The 19,954-nt window shown below is 44.7% G+C and overlaps 1 protein-coding gene across 2 annotated transcripts in view; it reads left to right on the top strand.

The window, feature by feature from the left end:
• The window catches only part of ddah1 (dimethylarginine dimethylaminohydrolase 1), a 148,849-nt gene that overhangs the window by 119,997 nt on the left and 8,898 nt on the right, over positions 1 to 19,954 (top strand). For both annotated transcript variants that reach the window (XM_046300245.1, XM_046300244.1), the window contains exons 4-5: positions 301 to 420; positions 12,761 to 12,904. In XM_046300245.1, coding sequence (XP_046156201.1) covers positions 301 to 420; positions 12,761 to 12,904 — 264 coding nt within the window. The remainder of the gene's footprint in view (positions 1 to 300; positions 421 to 12,760; positions 12,905 to 19,954) is intronic.

Genomic DNA, 19,954 nt, shown 5'->3' on the forward strand with positions numbered 1-19,954 from the left:
CTAGGCGGTGTCAGAGGAAGGCCCAAAAAATAGTCAAAGACTCCAGTCACCCAAGTCATGGACTGTTCTCTCTCTCTGTCCTAAAACCACCGCTGTAATTACAGACTGAGGGGAGGGGCCTGTGTCCTGGGGCTCCGGTGACCTCACCTCTCAGACTCTCAGCTAATCTGTGGCCTAGGGCTTTGGTGAACCCATCTGTCAAACTCTCAACCAATGCCGGTTAGGTTACCTTTCCCAGTGGGGCCTGTTTAGTCCAATTATCAGTGTGTGTAATGCAGTAGGGTTGTTGTGTGTTTGCAGGACTACGCTGTGTCCACCGTCCCTGTCACTGATGGTCTACACCTAAAGAGCTTCTGCAGCATGGGAGGACCAGGCCTCATCGTGATTGGCTCCAGCGAACCAGCCCAGAAAGCCCTGAAGGTATGAGTCACCAATGAGCGTATGGGTCATGCAAGATAGAACTATGTTCTTACTTTCCTTTGCACCATCTCTTTTTAATTACATTTAGTTTAATAGTGTTTGCAGAAAACATAATTGAAATATACTCTCACATCCCATCCTCGTGTATTTTTAAACACGTCCAGTAGAAAATGTCCATCACAATATTCTTTCCATTCTTATACAAGCACAAAATGGTGAAAACATTACAGTGCTTACTATCTTTCTCCTTTCAGGAGCTTTGTAATTTATCCACCATCATGGCTCGCCATTTACCCAATCATTTTGTGCTTGTGTTACAATTTGCATTTCAATAAAATATAAATGGAACACACAAAAATATTTTAATGCACAGTTACGTTTGCAATACCTAAAGTTTTGATAGAAATTCTTCAAGTTCTTAGTGGAAAATTAGGTCTCTGTGTTGAGGAGGTTTTTTCAGGTGAGATCTCACACTTGATGTGCTGAATAACGGCTATCATCTTGCCCTTGGCCATCATATGGAGGTCATTTCGGAGTTCATATTACCTGACCTCATCTCACCTCTAAGTCATATAAAATCTAATCAAATTTTATTTGTCACATACGCCGAATACAAACAAGTGAGGTAAGCACACTGCATTGGGAAGATGGATTCTTCAGCGTAAAGCAACAGTACCGTTGACAGGGAAGACAGGACATCGCACATGTTGACTCAGTACCATCACCACCACCTTACACACACGTCCAGATCACCCTCCCTCTCTCTGTGGTTTGATGCCTGCCTCTGACTGAAACTTCTACAAGCCTGCAGAAACCACATGATATCAATGTGATCTCCCTCTGATAAATGTATGTTCGTAGGTAATCTACTGTGTAATCCCTGTTATACAATATTTAACCTCAATCTACATTTTTCTTGTGGGGACCCGGCGAAATATCCCCCATTTTATCCAATTTTCCTTGTTTTACTATCCTTGTGAGGCTTTCTGGTAGTTAAAACAAAACACAAGCACACACTCCCTATCGGGAATACAGATCTTCTTCGTAATGGACGGGGAACAAACACAAACACACTGACAGTGACATGTTGGTACTTAATGCCATTCACGGAGGCTGTTGAATAAATCTCTGCCTGTTATTTTCTGATGGACAGACACACAGAATTCCCCATCACCATGGCAGAAGACTGGCATGCACACACCTCATCTGCCTACTCAGGGAGACGTCGCCCTCTACTGGCCCAGGGCTGCAGAGGATTGTAACACTGTCAGTAAACCATCTACACACGTCAACCACAGACAGATACAGACAGATACAGACACAGACAGACACAGACAGACACAGACAGACACAGACAGATACAGACAGATACAGACAGACAGACAGACAGACAGACAGACAGACAGACAGACAGACAGACAGACAGACAGACAGACAGACAGACAGACAGACAGACAGACAGACAGACAGACAGACAGACAGTTATGGATCCCCATTAGCTGCTACAATTGCATCAGCTCCTCTTCCTGTAGTCCACAAGTATTCTTATCAGTGAGATGTGTAAAGACTGCATAGGTTTAGTCCCTTATTTGTCCCCCTATGTTATCCTCATTAAACACACTAAGGCCAGCATATCCACATACTAATACACTGCTGATTAATTATTAGGTCATGGTGACAGCTAACTAATACAACACACTTTTATTTGATACAGACTGGAGCCCCATTAAGATTCCATACTATTATCAAGCTCTGTTAATTAGCTACTGAAGAGAAAGAGAGAGAGTGAAGGGTCATTAGCATGAGTTAATGACAGTGTCTCACAGTGTTGTAATTACACATTACATCACCCCCTCTCCAACATGCAATTAGCTCTGGTTATAAAATATTTTAATGAATGTCTGAGATCAGATTTTCAATTAGGTAATGTTCTGCTCAGGGTGAAAGTGACTAGTGAATCTAGGTGTAATGAACATAAAGGGGTGGTTGTGAATGCTAGCTATTGTAACGAATGCAAATGGTTTGCTATTGTTGTGAAAGTAGCTCTAATGAACTTAACGGGGTTGTTGTTGTGAATGTAGCTCTAATCTAATTGTATTACATGCCTGCTGGCTGGATTCCCTTGGGGTGAGCTTTTGTGAACGCACCCCTAATCTTGATATTGAAGTAGTGGTGATGAGATGAGCAGGGATAAGGTTAGTATGTTGTGTTGTCAACAGACCAAACTGGGAATTTGTTATTAGAGCAGGCTGTGACTCTATTGTCATGTCACCATGTCTGGCCTGATACTGAGTCATGGTTTGGATACAGTATGGATGATGGCACCCGAATGTGGCAGCCAGTGTGCGTGTTTGCGTGTGAGTGTCTGTGTGTGTGTGCCTTGCGTGCATGTGTGTGTGCCTTGCATAGTCTGCTGTCATACTATGTTTAGCCCTCCCAAGCTGAGGACCGAGGACGTGGACCGGATGAATTCCATCAACTGAACGCACTCATAACAATCGAGGCTCTCCACTGCTATCACTGCCAAGCCTCAGCCATGAAGTCATCTCCCACAAATACTGCCTCTCTTCCTGAAATGCTCCTTCTCCCTCACCACATTTTGCCTTTCCAGCAGGCCAGGGCTCCTGGTATTTCCTGCTTCCAGGACTCCCTGACTGACTGACCCCCCTAGGCTTGGACCAAGCCCTATACCCCAAACCTAGACCTCAGGCCCAATACCCCCGACCTAGACCTCAGGCCCAAAACCCCAGACTTAGACCTCAGGCCCTATACCCCAGACCTAGACCTCAGGCCCTATACCCCAGACCTAGACCTCAGGACCAATACCCTAGACCTAGACCTCAGGCCCTATACCCTAGACCTCAGGCCCTATACCCTAGACCTCAGGCCCTATACCCCAGACCTAGACCTCAGGCCCTATACCCCAGACCTAGACCTCAGGCCCTATACCCCAGATCTAGACCTCAGGCCCAATACCCCAGACCTAGACCTCAGGCCCAATACCCCCGACCTAGACCTCAGGCCCAAAACCCCCGACTTAGACCTCAGGCCCAAAACCCCCAGACTTAGACCTCAGGCCCTATACCCCAGACCTAGACCTCAGGACCAATACCTTAGACCTAGACCTCAGGACCAATACCTTAGACCTAGACCTCAGGCCCTATACCCCAGACCTAGACCTCAGGCCCAATACCCCAGACCTAGACCTCAGGCCCTTATACCCCAGATCGAGACCTAGACCTCAGGCCCAATAACCCAGACCTAGACCGCAGGCCCAATACCCCAGACCTAGACCTCAGGCCCAATACTCCAGCCCTAGACCTCCGGCCCTATACCCCAGACCTAGACCTCAGGCCCAATACCCCATCCCCATACCCCAGTCTCAGACCTAGACCTCAGGCCCAATACTCCAGCCCTAGGCCCAATATACCCAGCCTCTGGTCCAGCCTCTGGCCTAATCAGATCATGAGGAGCAGCAGACCCCTGAACACACCACCACAAACCACTTGTGCCCCCGCATTCAGCTTCCTGATTAGACACCAGCCTAAGCGGACAGGAATACACACGGAACATTAGCCAATAACAGTCTGTTCTCTGGGAAGAAATGTGTGTCAAGGACCAATCAAAAATAATGACATCAACAGGAAACTATTAGAGTGTAATAACCATTCTCCTGATCCCTGGACTGTTAGGATTTGGAAGACTTTTGGATAGGAACTGTTTTTGTATGTTCTTAAAAACAACCATTGTCTACACGGGTCGGGGAAGATTATTGTGTGTGAACTGTGAACATTCCACATATTCTAAATGTGTTGCTGAAAATACACTGTGCACTAGTGACTAGAAGAAAGACATGCACTAATTCAATAAGTAGTGTCAGTAGTTTTTGTTATGCCCCATTGTCTTACATCAGATAGCACAACTTTCATCTGCAGGGGGGTTGTAAAGCTTGACAGTAGCGACAATATCTCTGTGGGCCGAGTTAAGTAAAGGGTGAATTGTGCCCAGGAGGTGTGGGATAAGCAGTACTGGTCTAACATCATTCAGCTGGTCTAACATCATTCAGCTGGTCTAACATCATTCAGCTGGTCTAACATCATTCAGCTGGTCTAACATCATTCAGCTGGTCTAACATCATTCAGCTGGTCTAACATCATTCAGCTGGTCTAACATCATTCAGCTGGTCTAACATCATTCAGCTGGTCTAACATCATTCAGCTGGTCTAACATCATTCAGCTGGTCTAACATCATTCATCTGGTCTAACATCATTCATCTGGTCTAACATCATTCATCTGGTCTAACATCATTCAGGCATTGTTCATCATCAGTTACATCCTCGTTGTCCTATTAGTCTTGCATTTCCTACAGACTGCTTTTCTTGTATGTCTCCTAGGCTGGGACACCATTGTCATATCTGCTGGCTGGATTGTTCTAAGATGGCGTAGCAGTCAGACGTCTTTTGTCCTCATCTTGTCGTGTCCCGTGTATATCTTTTTCTTCGCATATATTTTTTATAATTTTTCGAAAACTCAACTTCAAAACACTCCTGCAACCCGCCTCACCCAATGTGGTGCGGATGTGTTTTTTTTCTAAAGTATTATTTACCTCAAATCCGGAATCCCCCTACAGATGCTAGCCAGCTCACTAGCTACTAGCTAGTAGTCAGCAAACCACTGCTAGCGGTCATCAGCTAACCTTTATCTCGGAAATTTCTCGCCAGTTTGTACAACGCGACTCATACCAGAGCATACCAGACCTGTTTTCTCACCATATCCCCGGATTCCTACCGCAAGCTCTGGACATTTTCATCTGGATCATCGCAGCTAGCTAGCTGCTATCCGAGTACTAGCTAACGTCGGTTCCAGAGCAAGCACCAATTAGCCTGGAGCTATCCCATGCTAGGCCCTTTCTCCCGGCTAGCTAAAGAGGCCCACCACTCCTGGGCTACAATACCCGGACCCCTTCTACTGCCGGTATGGGGCACGGAACCCCGCCGATCCTTCATGACTGGACTATGACATAATCTGCTCGAGGGGGTATTCAACTGGCCTCGATATCGCGCCGTCCCCTGAATGGCCATCCGCTAGCCACGACCCGCTAGCTGCTAGCTGGCTAGAGCATATTGGACTGTTAGCTGTATAGATCCATTGGCAAATTTCTTGGGCCACTACACCTATCTTGCCAAATGGACTTGGACCCCTCTACTACTCGGAAACCCTATTAATCCATCACGACTGGTCTATCAACGTCAATTCACGCGGAGGCCAAAACAAGCTTTCCTCCAACGATATGTCCCTATAAGACACTTCTGCTAATTCACACAGGACACCGGATAGGACAGGAGAAGTACTCCAGATATAACAAACCGACCGAGCCACCCGACATATAAACTACTGCAGCATAAATACTGGAGGCTGAGACAGGAGGGGTCAGGAGACACTGTGGCCCCATCCGATGACACAGTGGTATGAAAGAGCCCTAGTAAGCCAGTGACTCAGCCCCTGTAATAGGGTTAGAGGCAGAGAATCCCAGTGGAAAGAGGGGAACCGGCCAGGCAAAGACAGCAAGGGCGGTTTGTTGCTCCAGAGAATTTCCGTTCACCTTCACACTCCTGGGCCAGACCACACTAAATCATATGACCTACTGAAGAGATGAGTCTTCAGTGAAGACCTAAAGGTTGAGACCGAGTTTGCATCTCTCACATGGGTAGGCAGACCATTCCATAAAAATGGAGCTCTATAGGAGAAAGCCTTGCCTCCAGCTGTTGCTTAGAAATTCTAGGGACAATTAGGAGGCCTGCGTCTTGTGACCGTAGCGTACGTGTAGGTATGTACGGCAGGACCAAATCAGGTAGGAGCAAGCCCATGTAATGCTTTGTAGGTTAGCAGTAAAACCTTGAAATCAGCCCTTGCCTTGACAGGAAGCCAGTGTAGAGAGGCTAGCACTGGAGTAATATGATACAATTTTTTGGGTTCTAGTCAGGATTTTAGCAGCCGTATTTATCACTAACTGAAGTTTATTTAGTGCTTTATCCAGGTAGCCGGAAAGTAGAGCATTGCAGTAGTCTAACCTAGAAGTGACAAAAGCATGGATTAATTTTTCTGCATCATTTTTGGACAGAAAGTTTCTGATTTTTGCAATGTTACGTAGATGGAAAAAAGCTGTCCTTGAAACAGTCTTGATATGTTCTTCAAAAGAGAGATCAGGGTGCAGAGTAACGCCGAGGTCCTTCACAGTTTTATTTGAGACGACTGTACAACCATTAAGATTAATTGTCAGATTCAACAGAAGATCCACTGAGTCGATGATGGCACCGAAAGCCTTTTGGAGTGGGTCTGTGGACTTTTCCATGTGAATATTAAAGTCACCAAAGATTAGAATATTATCTGCTATGACTACAAGGTCCGATAGGAATTCGGGGAACTCAATGAGGAACACTGTATATGGCCCAGGAGGCTTGTAAACAGTAGCTATAAAAAGTGATAGAGTAGGCTGCATAGATTTCATGACTAGAAGCTCATTGCTATCGTAAATGTTAGCAACACCTCCTCCTTTGCGGGATGCACGGGGGATATGGTCACTAGTGTAGCCAGGAGGTGAGGCCTCATTTAACACAGTAAATTCATCAGGCTTAAGCCATGTTTCAGTCAGGCCAATCACATCAATATGATGATGAGTGATTAGTTCATTGACTATAATTGCCTTTGAAGTAAGGGATGGACAAGGCATATATACAAGGCTAGCTGTCTGAATCGCCATGTCTCCAGCCAGCCCAACAACTCGCTGGACCCCTATTGATCACCCGGCTATGTATGCCTCTCCCTAATATCAATATGCCTTGTCCATTACTGTCCTGGTTAGTGATTACTGTCTTATTTCACTGTAGAGCCTCTAGCCCTACTCAATATGCCTTAACCAAACATTTAGTTTCACCTCCCACATATGCGGTGACATCACCTGGTTTAAATGTCTCTGGAGACAATATCTCTCTCATCATTACTCAATGCCTAGGTTTACCTCCAATGTACTCACATCCTACCATACTTTTGTCTGTACATTATGCCTTGGATCTATTCTCTTACGCCCAGAAACCTGCTCCTTTTCCTCTCTGCTCTGAACGCACTAAACGACCAGTCCTGATAGCCTTTAGCCGTACCCTCATCCTACTCCTCCTCTGTTCCTCTGGTGATGTAGAGGTTAATCCAGGCCCTGCAGCCCCCAACTCCACTCCTATTTCCCAGGCGCTCTCTTTTGATGACTTCTGTAACCGTAATAGCCTTGGTTTCATGCATGTTAACATTAGAAGCCTCCTCCCTAAGTTTGTTTTATCCAATACTTTAGCACACTCTGCCAACCCGGATATCCTAGCCATATCTGAATCCTGGCTTAGGAAGTCCACCAAAACCCTGAAATTTCCATCCCTAAATATAACATTTTCCAACAAGATAGAACTGCCAAAGGCGGCGGTGTTAGCCTGCAGAGTTCTGTCTTACTATCCAGGTCTGTACCCAAACAATTCGAACTACTACTTTTAAAAATTAATCTTTCCAGAAACAAATCTCTTACTGTACTTACTCTGCCCCCAGCTGTGCCCTGGACACCATATGTGAATTGATTGCCCCCCAAGTCCTTCTGTTCACCTGACTTAGAATTCCTCACAATCAAATGTCGACCGCATTATCTACCAAGAGAATTCTCTATGATTATAATCGCAGCCGCATATATTCCCCTCCAAGCAGACACATTGATGGCCCTGAACAAACTTCATTTGACTCTATGTAAACTGGAAACCACATATCCTGAAGCTGCATTCATTGTAGCTGGGGATTTTAACATGGCTAATCTGAAAACAAGACTCCCTAAATTCTATCAGCATATTGATTGTGCAAACAGGGCTGGTAAAACCCTGGATCGTTGTTATTCTAACTTCCGCGATGCATACAAGGCCCTCCCCTGCCCTCCTTTCGGAAAAGCTGACCACGACTCAATTTTGTTGCTCCCTGCCTATAGACAGAAACTAAAACAGGAAGTTCCCATGCTCAGGTCTGTTCAACGCTGGTCCGACCAATCTGATTCCGCGCTTCAAGATTGCTTCGATCACGTGGACTGGGATATGTTCCGCATTAAGTCAAACAACAACATTGACGAATACGCTGAGTCGGTGAGCGAGTTTATTAGCAAGTGCATCGGAGATGTCGTACCCACAGCAACTATTAAAAGATTCCCAAACCAGAACCCGTGGATTGAAGGCACAATTCACACAAAACTGAAAGCGGGAAACACTGCTTTTAATCAGGGAAAGGTGACCGGAAACATGACCGAATACAAACAGTGTACCTATCTAAACTGTGACATGTTTAACACCCCGGCCATCCTACAATCTATGCTTGATGTCCTCAATCTCACACAAATTATCAATGAACCCACCAGATACAACCCCAAATCCATAAACATGGGCATCCTCATAGATATCAACCTAACCAACCTGCCCTCCAAATACACCTTTGCTGTTTTCAACCAAGATCTCAGCGATCACTGCCTCATTGCCTGCATCCATAATGGGTCTGCGGTCAAACGACCACCCCTCATCACTGTCAAACACTCCCTAAAACACTTCAGCAAGCAGGCCTTTCTAATCGACCTGGCCCGGGTATCCTGAAAGGATATTGACCTCATCACGTCAGTAGAGGATGCCTGGTTATTATTTAAAAGATCCTCCCTCACCATCTTAAATAAGCATGCCCCATTCAAAAAATGTAGAACCAGGAAAAGATATAGCCCTTGGTTCTCTCCAGACCTGATTGTCCTTAACCAACACAAAAACATCCTGTGGCGTTCTGCATTAGCATCGAACAGCCCCCATGATATGCAACTTTTCAGGCAAGTTAGGAACAAATATACACAGGCAGTTAGGAAAGCAAAGGCAAGCTTTTTCAAGCAGAAATGTGCATCCTGTAGCACAAACTCAAAAAAGTTCTGGGACACTGTAAAGTCCATGGAGAATAAGAACACCTCCTCCCAGCTACTCACTGCACTGAGGCTAGGAAACACTGTCACCACCGATAAATCCACTATAATTGATCATTTCAATAAGCATTTTTCTACGTTTGGCCATGCTTTCCACCTGGCTACCCCTACCCCGGTCAACAGCCCTGCGCTCCCCACAGCAACTTGCCCCAACCTCCCCCACTTCTCATTCACCCAAATCCAGATAGCTGATGAAAGAACTGCAAAATCTGGACACCTACAAATCAGCTGGGATATACAATCTGCACCCACTATTTCTAGAATTAACTGCTGAAATTGTTGCATCCCCTATTACTAGCCTATTCAACCTCTTTCGTATCATCTGAGATTCCCATAGATTGGAAAGCTGCCGTAGTCATCCCCCTCTTCAAAGGGGGAGACCCAAACTGCTACAGACCTATATCTATTCTACCCTGCCTTTTCTATGGTCTTCGAAAGCCAAGTTAACAAACAGATTATCAACCATTTTGAATCCCGCCATACCTTCTCCACTATGCAATCTGGTTTCAGAGCTGGTCATGGGTGCACCTCAGCCTCGCTCAAGGTCCTAAACAATATCATAACTGCCATCGAGACATTACTGTGCAGCCGTATTCATCGACCTGGCTAAGGCTTTCGACTCTGTCAATCAGCACATTCTATTCGGCAGACTCAACAGCCTTGGTTTCTCAAATGATTGCCTTGCCTGGTTCACCAACTACTTCTCTGATAGAGTTCAGTGTGTCAAATCGGAATGCCTGTTGTCCGGACCTCTGGCAGTTTCTATGGGGGTGCCACAGGGCTCAATTCTCGTATTGAGATAAACTTTTGTTATTGACCAAATACTTATTTTCCACCATAATTTGCAAATAAATTCATTAAAAATCCTACAATGTGATTTTCTGGATTTTTTTTTCTCATTTTGTCTGTCATAGTTGAAGTGTACCTATGATGAAAATTACAGGCCTCTCTCGTCTTTTTAAGTGGGAGAACCTGCACAGTTGGTGGCTAACTAAATACTTTTTTGCCCCACTGTATATCTCGCTGGTCACCCCCAAAGCCAATTCTTCCTTTGGCTGCCTCTCCTTCCAGTTCTCTGCTGCCAATAACTGGAACGAACTGCAAAAATCATTAAAGCTGGAGACTCTTACCTCCATCACTAGCTTTAAGCACCAGCTGTCAGAGCAGCTCACAGATCACTGGACCTGTACATAGCTCATCTGTAAATAGCCCATCCAATCTACCTCATCCCCACACTGTACTTATTTATTTATCTTTCTCCTTTGCACCCCAGTATCTCTACGTTTACATTTATCTTCTGCACATTCTACCATTCCAGTGTTTAATTACTAAATTGTAATTACTTTGCCACTATGGCCTATTTATTGCCTTACCTCTTATCCTACCTCATTTGCACATAGATTTTTTTCTACTGTATTATTGATTGTATGTTTGTTTATTCCATGTGTAACTCTGTGTTGTTGTATGTGTCAAACTGCTTTGCTTTATCTTGGCCAGGTTGCAGTTGCAAATGAGAACTTATTCTCAACTAGCCTACCTGGTTAAATAAAGGTGAAATAAATAAAAAATATCGGCACCCAGAATGGGTCGGTGTCCAGTATGGATTTGAGAGAAGAGAAAATAATTATTTTAAAACAGACTTAGTGAAGGCTGATCAGTATGGTGTGATAGACTCTCACTACAGACAGACAGCTAATCCTCCTGTTTGTAAAGGAGAGCGTTCGCGGTCAAGCACATAGACATATTTTCATTTAGGACCACTGCTATGACGCAACACACCAGACATGACCCGAGGTGTTAATAGTTACTCTGTCCCCCAGTCGGGCCAGCCGGGCAGAGCCGGCCACGCTCTAGACTAGCAGCAGATCTGGGTGATACACACACACACTCTCTGTCTCTAACACACACACATATACTCACACACACACACACATGCATCAGTCAAACCAAGGCTAGAGTGGAATGTGTGAACAGGTCGAGCCACAAAGCCCAATGTTCACATTTTAAACCACAGAGACACATGGAGCACTGTGAAGGGTTGATAGATGTATCATGGATTAACACCACAGACTCTCATATAACCCTAATTCTCCACACACACACACACACACACACACACACTATTCTAACCCTAACTCTCCTCACTCACACACACACACACAGACTCATACACACACAGACACACTATTCTAACCCTAACTCTCCTCACTCACACACACACAGACATTCACACACACACAGACACACAATTATAACCCTAACTCTCCTCACTCACACACAGACACACAATTCTAACCCTAACTCTCCTCAAACACACAGACACACAATTATAACCCTAACTCTCCTCAAACACACACACAGACACACAATTCTAACCCTAAATCTCCTCAAACACACACAGAGACACACACACAGACACACACATGCCAGCTCAACCTTTCTCTCTCTGCATGATATAAAAAAGGAGAGCAGAGCAGAAGGGATGAGTGGAGGGATGAGAGGAGGGAGAAGAGGAGGGGTGAGAGGAGGGAGAAGAGGAGGGGAGAAGAGGAGGGAGAAGAGAAGGGATGAGAGGAGGGAGAAGAGAAGGGATGAGAGGAGGGAGAAGAGGAGGGAGAAGAGGAGGGATGAGAGGAGGGATGAGAGGAGGGAGAAGAGGAGGGAGAAGAGGAGGGATGAGAGGAGGGAGAAGAGATGACAGGATGGACAAAACAGTTGAGTAGAAAGGAGAGTATGACAGGAGGAGGATCTGGCCCTGGTTAAATCAACTTTTCTTATCCTGGGGGAGATCTCCTGCTCCACTTGTGAAAATATGTTCCTCCTACTTCTCTAAGGCATCCACAGATGTTCAGGTCGTAAACATTTTGGAGACACACACACACCTGCTCTGCATGCAGGTCATAACATCCTCATTGCTCCTTCTCCCCCCAACCCCGACTCGGCAGATTACATCAATTACATGACATCTGCTGTGAAAGAATGTCAGTCTGTCTGCCCCTGTCTGTGTTCTCCATTAAGGCTCAGTCGCCCAGATAGACGTTTGGAGTTTAGAACTTGAGCGGGCAGGAACAGCTGGGTCTGGTTCCATTTTGCCCGGCACCAATATGCTCCCTACCCCTCTTCCTTGGACCTAACCCTTCATTGTTTGCCTGGAAAGGTATAGCAGTGTAGTGGTGGAGCTCCCACCATATTCCTTACACCTTACAGATCTACAAACACCAGAGTTTTAGGGGGAGTATAGGAGGGAATTTTGACCGTGGTGCTGTGTCACTCATAGCTTACCATCCATCTGTCTTCCTTTGTGTCTATAGATCATGCAGCAGATGAGTGACCATCGTTATGACAAGCTGACAGTGCCTGATGACATTGCAGCCAACACCATCTACATGAACCTCCCTGGCAAAGGTCATGTGCTGTTACACTGCACCCCAGAGGAGTTCCCAGAGAGTGCCAAGGTGAGCAAACACACACACACATACGTACAGTATACACACATATTCACATGCACGCATACACTAACACACACACTCTGGGACTCTTGGATATCAGCTCGTATGGGAGCAGTGAATGTTATTGTCTCTGTAGCGGTAAGGCATGGTTGAGGATGAGCCATGTCATTTACATTCCTCAGTGTCACTACACAGTAACTCACTCTGGGCTCCTGGTTACCACATCACCAACACCCTGCAATCTGCACAGACAGCTCCAACACCTCAAATGTACTCTGTGGTTAAAACCCAAACTTGAACATTTATTTTTAGTACGAACCGTTTATTGAAATATGTCTCTTTGGATTTGGAACCGTTGTCCAAAGGCTGACTATTATATTTTCCTTGAGGATTGGCAGAAAGGAAATTCAAGCCAAACATTATAAAATCAGAGTGACTGCCTCTCTTTCCTGTATCAGACCACTGTGGGGACGTGTGTATTCATATGTGTCCTGGGTGGAAACTTGGGACACTTTCTGCCTCTGAGCACCAGCTGTGTGATGAAGAATCATTCACGTAGAGGTGTTGGAATCCCAATATTCAGTGGTGTCAGACCATAGGGATACATATCTGTGTGTCAGACACAGTTCCATGTAAACACACACACACAAATACACACACTCACTCTCTCGCTTTTTCTCTATATATTTCAAAAGCAGCATGATTGAACATGACATCTACAGTTGAAGTCAGAAGTTTACATACAGTGGGGCAAAAAGTATTTAGTCAGCCACCAATTGTGCAAGTTCTCCCACTTAAAAATATGAGAGGCCTGTAATTTTCATCATAGGTACACCTCAACTATGACAGACAAAAGTATTTTAAAAATCCAGAAAATCACATTGTAGGATTTTTTATTAATTTATTTGCAAGTTATGGTGGAAAATAAGTATTTGGTCACCTACAAACAAGCAAGATTTCTGGCTGTCACAGACCTGTAACTTCTTCTTTACAGTGCCTTGCGAAAGTATTCAGCCCCCTTGAACTTTGCGACCTTTTGCCACATTTCAGGCTTCAAACATAAAGATATAAAACTGTATTTTCTTGTGAAGAATCAACAATAAGTGTGACACAATCATGAAGTGGAACGACATTTATTGGATATTTCAAACTTTTTTAATAAATCAAAAATGGAAAAATTGGGCGTGCAAAATTATTCAGTCCCTTTACTGTCAGTGCAGCAAACTCTCTCCAGAAGTTCAGTGAGGATCTCTGAATGATCCAATGTTGACCTAAATGACAAATGATGATAAATACAATCCACCTGTGTGTAATCAAGTCTCCGTATAAATGCACCTGCACTGTGATAGTCTCAGAGGTCCGTTAAAAGCGCAGAGAGCATCATGAAGAACAAGGAACACACCAGGCAGGTCCGAGATACTGTTGTGAAGAAGTTTAAAGCCGGATTTGGATACAAAAATATTTCCCAAGCTTTAAACATCCCAAGGAGCACTGTGCAAGCGATAATATTTTAATGGAAGGGGTATCAGACCACTGCGAATCTAACAAGACCTGGCCGTCCCTCTAAACTTTCAGCTCATACAAGGAGAAGACTGATCAGAGATGCAGCCAAGAGGCCCATGATCAATCTGGATGAACTGCAGAGATCTACAGCTGAGGTGGGAGACTGTCCATAGGACAACAATCAGTCGTATATAACACAAATCTGGCCTTTATGGAAGAGTGGCAAGAAGAAAGCCATTTCTTAAAGATATCCATAAAAAGTGTTGTTTAAAGTTTGCCACAAGCCACCTGGGAGACACACCAAACATGTGGAAGAAGGTGCTCTGGTCAGATGAAACCAAAATTGAACTTCTTGGCAACAATGCAAAATGTTATGTTTGGCGTAAAAGCAACACAGCTCATCACCCTGAACTCACCATCCCCACTGTCAAACATGGTGGTGGCAGCATCATGGTTTGGGCCTGCTTTTCTTCAGCAGGGACAGGGAAGATGGTTAAAATTGATGGGAAGATGGATGGAGCCAAATACAGGACCATTCTGGAAGAAAACCTGATGGAGTCTGCAAAAGACCTGAGACTGGGATGGAGATTTGTCTTCCAACAAGACAATGATCCAAAACATAAAGCAAAATCTACAATGGAATGGTTCAAAAATAAACATTTCCAGGTGTTAGAATGGCCAAGTCAAAGTCCAGACCTGAATCCAATTGAGAATCTGTGGAAAGAACTGAAAACTGCTGTTCACAAATGCTCTCCATCCAACCTCACTGAGCTCGAGCTGTTTTGCAAGGAGGAATGGGGGAAAAAATCAGTCTCTCGATGTGCAAAACTGATAGAGACATACCCCAAGCGACTTACAGCTGTAATCGCAGCAAAAGGTGGCGCTACAAAGTATTAACTTAAGGGGGCTGAATAATTTTGCACGCCCAATTTTTCAGTTTTTGATTTGTTAAAAAAGTTTGAAATATCCAATAAATGTCGTTCCATTTCATGATTGTGTCCCACTTGTTGTTGATTCTTCACAAAAAAAATACAGTTTTATATCTTTATGTTTGAAGCCTGAAATGTGGCAAAAGGTCGCAAAGTTCAAGGGGGCCAAATACTTTCGCAAGGCAGTGTAAGAGGCTCCTCTGTCCTCCACTTGTTGCCTGTATTAATGGTACCTGTTTGAACTTGTTATCAGTATAAAAGACACCTGTCCACAACCTCAAACAGTCACACTCCAAACTCCACTATGGCCAAGACCAAAGAGCTGTCAAAGGACACCAGAAACAAAATTGTAGATCTGCACCAGGCTGGGAAGACTGAATCTGCAATAGGTAAGCAGCTTGGTTTGAAGAAATCAACTGTGGGAGCAATTATTAGGAAATGGAAGACATGCAAGACGACTGATAATCTTTCTCGATATGGGGCTCCATGCAAGATCTCACCCCGTGGGGTCAAAATGATCACAAGAACGGTGAGAAAAAATCCCAGAACCACACGGGGGGACCTAGTGAATGACCTGCAGAGAGCTGGGATCAACGTAACAAAGCCTACCATCAGTAACACACTACGCCGCCAGGGACTCAAATCCTGAAGTGCCAGACGTGTCCCCCTGCTTAAGCCAGTACACGTCCAGGCCCGTCTGAAGTTTGCTAGAGAGCATTTGGATGATCCAGAAGAAGATTGGGAGAATGTCATATGGTCAGATGAAACCAAAATATAACTTTTTGGTAAAAACTCAACTCGTCGTGTTTGGAGGACAAAGAATGCTGAGTTGCATCCAAAGAACACCATACCTACTGTGAAGCATGGGGGTGGAAACATCATGCGTTGGGAATGTTTTTCTGCAAAGGGACCAGGACGACTGATCCGTGTAAAGGAAAGAATGAATGGGGCCATGTATCGTGAGATTTTGAGTGAAAACCTCCTTCCATCAGCAAGGGCATTGAAGATGAAACGTGGCTGGGTCTTTCAGCATGACAATGATCCCAAACACACCGCCCGGGCAAGGAAGGAGTGGCTTCGTAAGAAGCATTTCAAGGTCTTGGAGTGGCCTAGCCAGTCTCCAGATATCAACCCCATAGAAAATCTTTGGAGGAAGTTGAAAGTCCGTGTTGCCCAGCAACCGCCCCAAAACATCACTGCTCTAGAGGAGATCTGCATTGAGGATTGGGCCAAAATACCAGCAACAGTGTGTGAAAACCTTGTGAAGACTTACAGAAAACTTTGACCTCTGTCATTGCCAACAAAGGGTATATAACAAAGTATTGAGATACACTTTTGTTATTGACCAAATACTTATTTTCCACCATAATATGCAAATAAATTCATTAAAAATCCTACAACGTGATTTTCTGGATTTGTTTTTCTCATTTTGTCTGTCATAGTTGAAGTGTACCTATGATGAGAATTACAGGCCTCTCTCATATTTTTCCAAAAATTGTTTACAGACAGATTATTCCACTTACAATGAATTATATCACAATTCCAGTGGGTCAGAAGTTTACATACACTAAGTTGACTGTGCCTTTAAACATGTTGGAAAGTTACAGAAAATGATGTCATAGCTTTAGAAGTTTCTGATAGGCTAATTGACATAATTTGAGTCAATTGGAGGTGTACCTGTGTATGTATTTCAAGACCTACCTTCAAATTCAGTGCCTCTTTACTTGACCTCATGGGAAAAATTAAAAGAAATCATCCAAGACCTCAGAAACTTCCACAAGTCTGGTTCGTCCTTGGGAGCAATTTCCAATGACCTGAAGGTACCACGTTCATCTGTACAAACAATAGTACGCAAGTATAAACACCATGGGACCACGCAGCCGTCATATCTCTCAGGAAGGAGACGCGTTCTGTCTCCTAGAGGTGAACGTACTTTGGTGCGAAAAGTGCAAATCAATCCCAGAACAACAGCAAAGGACCTTGTGAAGATGCTGGAGGAAACAGGTACAAAATAATCTATATCCACAGTAAAACACGTCCTATATCGACATAACCTGAAAGGCCGCTCAGCAAGGAAGAAATCACTGCTCCAAAACCGCCATAAAAAATACAAACTACGGTTTGCAACTGACAAAGATCTGACTTTTTGGAGAAATGTCCTCTGGTCTGATGAAACAAAAATAGAACTGTTTGGTCATAATGACCATCATTATGTTTGGAGGGAAAATGGGGAGGCTTGCAAGCCGAAGACACCATCCCAACCGTGAAGCACGGGGGTGGCAGCATCTTGTTGTGAGATGCTTTGCTGCAGGAGGGACTGGTGCACTTCACAAAATAGATGGCATTACATTTACATTTAAGTCATTTAGCAGACGCTCTTATCCAGAGCGACTTACAAATTGGTGCATTCACCTTATGACATCCAGTCATGCGAGAGGAAAATTATGTGGAAGGAAAATGATGTGGATATATTGAAGCAACATCTCAAGCCATCAGTCAGGAAGTTAAAACTAGGTCGCAAATGGGTCTTCCAAATGGACAATGACCCCAAGCATACTTCTAAAGTTGTGGCAAAATGGCTTAAGGACAACAATGTCAAGGTATTGGAGTGGCGTTCACAAAGAACTGACCTCAATCCCATCGAAGATTTGTGGGCAGAAATTAAAAGGCGTGTGTGAGCAAGGAGGCCTACAAACCTGACTCAGTTAACACCAGCTCTGTCAAGAGGAATGGGCCAAAATTCACCCCACTTATTGTGGGAAGCTTGTGGAAGGCTACCCGAAACGTTTGACCATACAGACAGACAGACAGACAGACAGACAGACAGACAGACAGACAGACAGACAGACAGACAGACAGACAGACAGACAGACAGACAGACAGACAGACAGACAGACAGACAGACAGACAGACAGACAGACAGACAGACAGACAGACAGACAGACAGACAGACAGACAGACAGACAGACAGACAGAGGTTGGCAGTCCCCTGATCCTCTTTTCAGACAGACAGGCAGACAGACAGACAGACAGACAGACAGACAGACAGACAGACAGACAGACAGACAGACAGACAGACAGACAGACAGACAGACAGACAGACAGACAGACAGACAGACAGACAGACAGACAGACAGACAGACAGACAGACAGACAGACAGACAGAGACAGACAGACAGACAGACAGACAGACAGACAGACAGACAGACAGACAGACAGACAGACAGACAGACAGACAGACAGACAGACAGACAGACAGACAGACAGACAGACAGACAGACAGACAGACAGACAGACAGACAGACAGACAGACAGACAGACAGACAGACAGACAGACAGACAGAGGTTGGCAGTCCCCTGATCCTCTTTTCAGATACAGAGAGGAAATGTAAATGTAATCTGATAGCCAGAGTTGGATGGGTTGCTTGTTGCCCCTATTGTAGTACAAGCCCAGACTTTTAGTATGGCAGAGAGAGGGGGGAGATACTTTGAAACTTTCATTTGTAATGTTAACTGTTTATGTCTGATTGTTCTCGTGTTTTGCTTTCATTTCCTTTGGCAATGTTAACATGTGTTTTTCATGCCAATAAATCCCCTTTGAATTGAACTGAGAGAGAGAGAGAGAAGTATTCTGGCTTTGGAAGGCTCTTAGGAAAACAGTGGTTTTCTTCTGGAGGGGCTCTACAGGGTGACACATTGCTTTATGAGGGTTTTTGGAGATTACGTAATATTTCTCACTCCGTTTTTGAGAACTCTTCTCTACCTAAATGTTCATTCTTAATGCCTTAGATTTGTATCCCTTGTAAGTGCTCCCAAATCATTGTAAAATTAGCAAAGCCTGTAACCTAAAGTCAAGACTCCTACCTTCTCTAGTGGGTAGTGTTGTTCAAACTATTGTCTGTAGTGTTGTTCAAACTATTGTCTGTAGTGTTGTTCAAACTATTGTCTGTAGTGTTGTTCAAACTATTGTCTGTAGTGTTGTTCAAACTATTGTCTGTAGTGTTGTTCAAACTATTGTCTGTAGTGTTGTTCAAACTATTGTCTGTAGTGTTGTTCAAACTATTGTCTGTAGTGTTGTTCAAACTATTGTCTGAGGAGCGACCATTATTTGTACTTGTCCTGGAGAGGCGAGCTGAGGTGTATATTAATATTATTTAATAATTATTTCCTTTCTTCCTATCTCTCCCCATCCCTCTCTCTCTCTCTCTCTCCCTCTCTCCCCATCCCTCTCTCTCTCTCTCTATCCCTCTCTCTCTCTCTCTCTCCCCATCCCTCTCTCTCCCCATCCCTCTCTCTCCCCATCCCTCTCTCTCCCCATCCCTCTCTCTCCCCATCCCTCTCTCTCCCCATCCCTCTCTCTCCCCATCCCCCTCTCTCTCTCCCCCATCCCTCTCTCTCTCTCCCCCATCCCTCTCTCTCTCTCCCCATCCCTCTCTCTCTCCCCCCTCCCTCTCTCTCTCTCTCTCTCTCTCTCTCTCTCTCTCTCTCTCTCTCTCTCTCTCTCTCTCTCTCTCTCTCTCTCTCTCTCTCCCATCCCCTCTCTCTCTCCCCATCCCTCTCTCTCTCTCTCCATCCCTCTCTCTCTCCCCATCCCCTCTCTCCCTCCTCCCCCCATCCCTCTCTC

Source organism: Oncorhynchus gorbuscha, linkage group LG15, assembly GCF_021184085.1.
Source record: "Oncorhynchus gorbuscha isolate QuinsamMale2020 ecotype Even-year linkage group LG15, OgorEven_v1.0, whole genome shotgun sequence".
Lineage (NCBI taxonomy): Eukaryota > Metazoa > Chordata > Actinopteri > Salmoniformes > Salmonidae > Oncorhynchus > Oncorhynchus gorbuscha.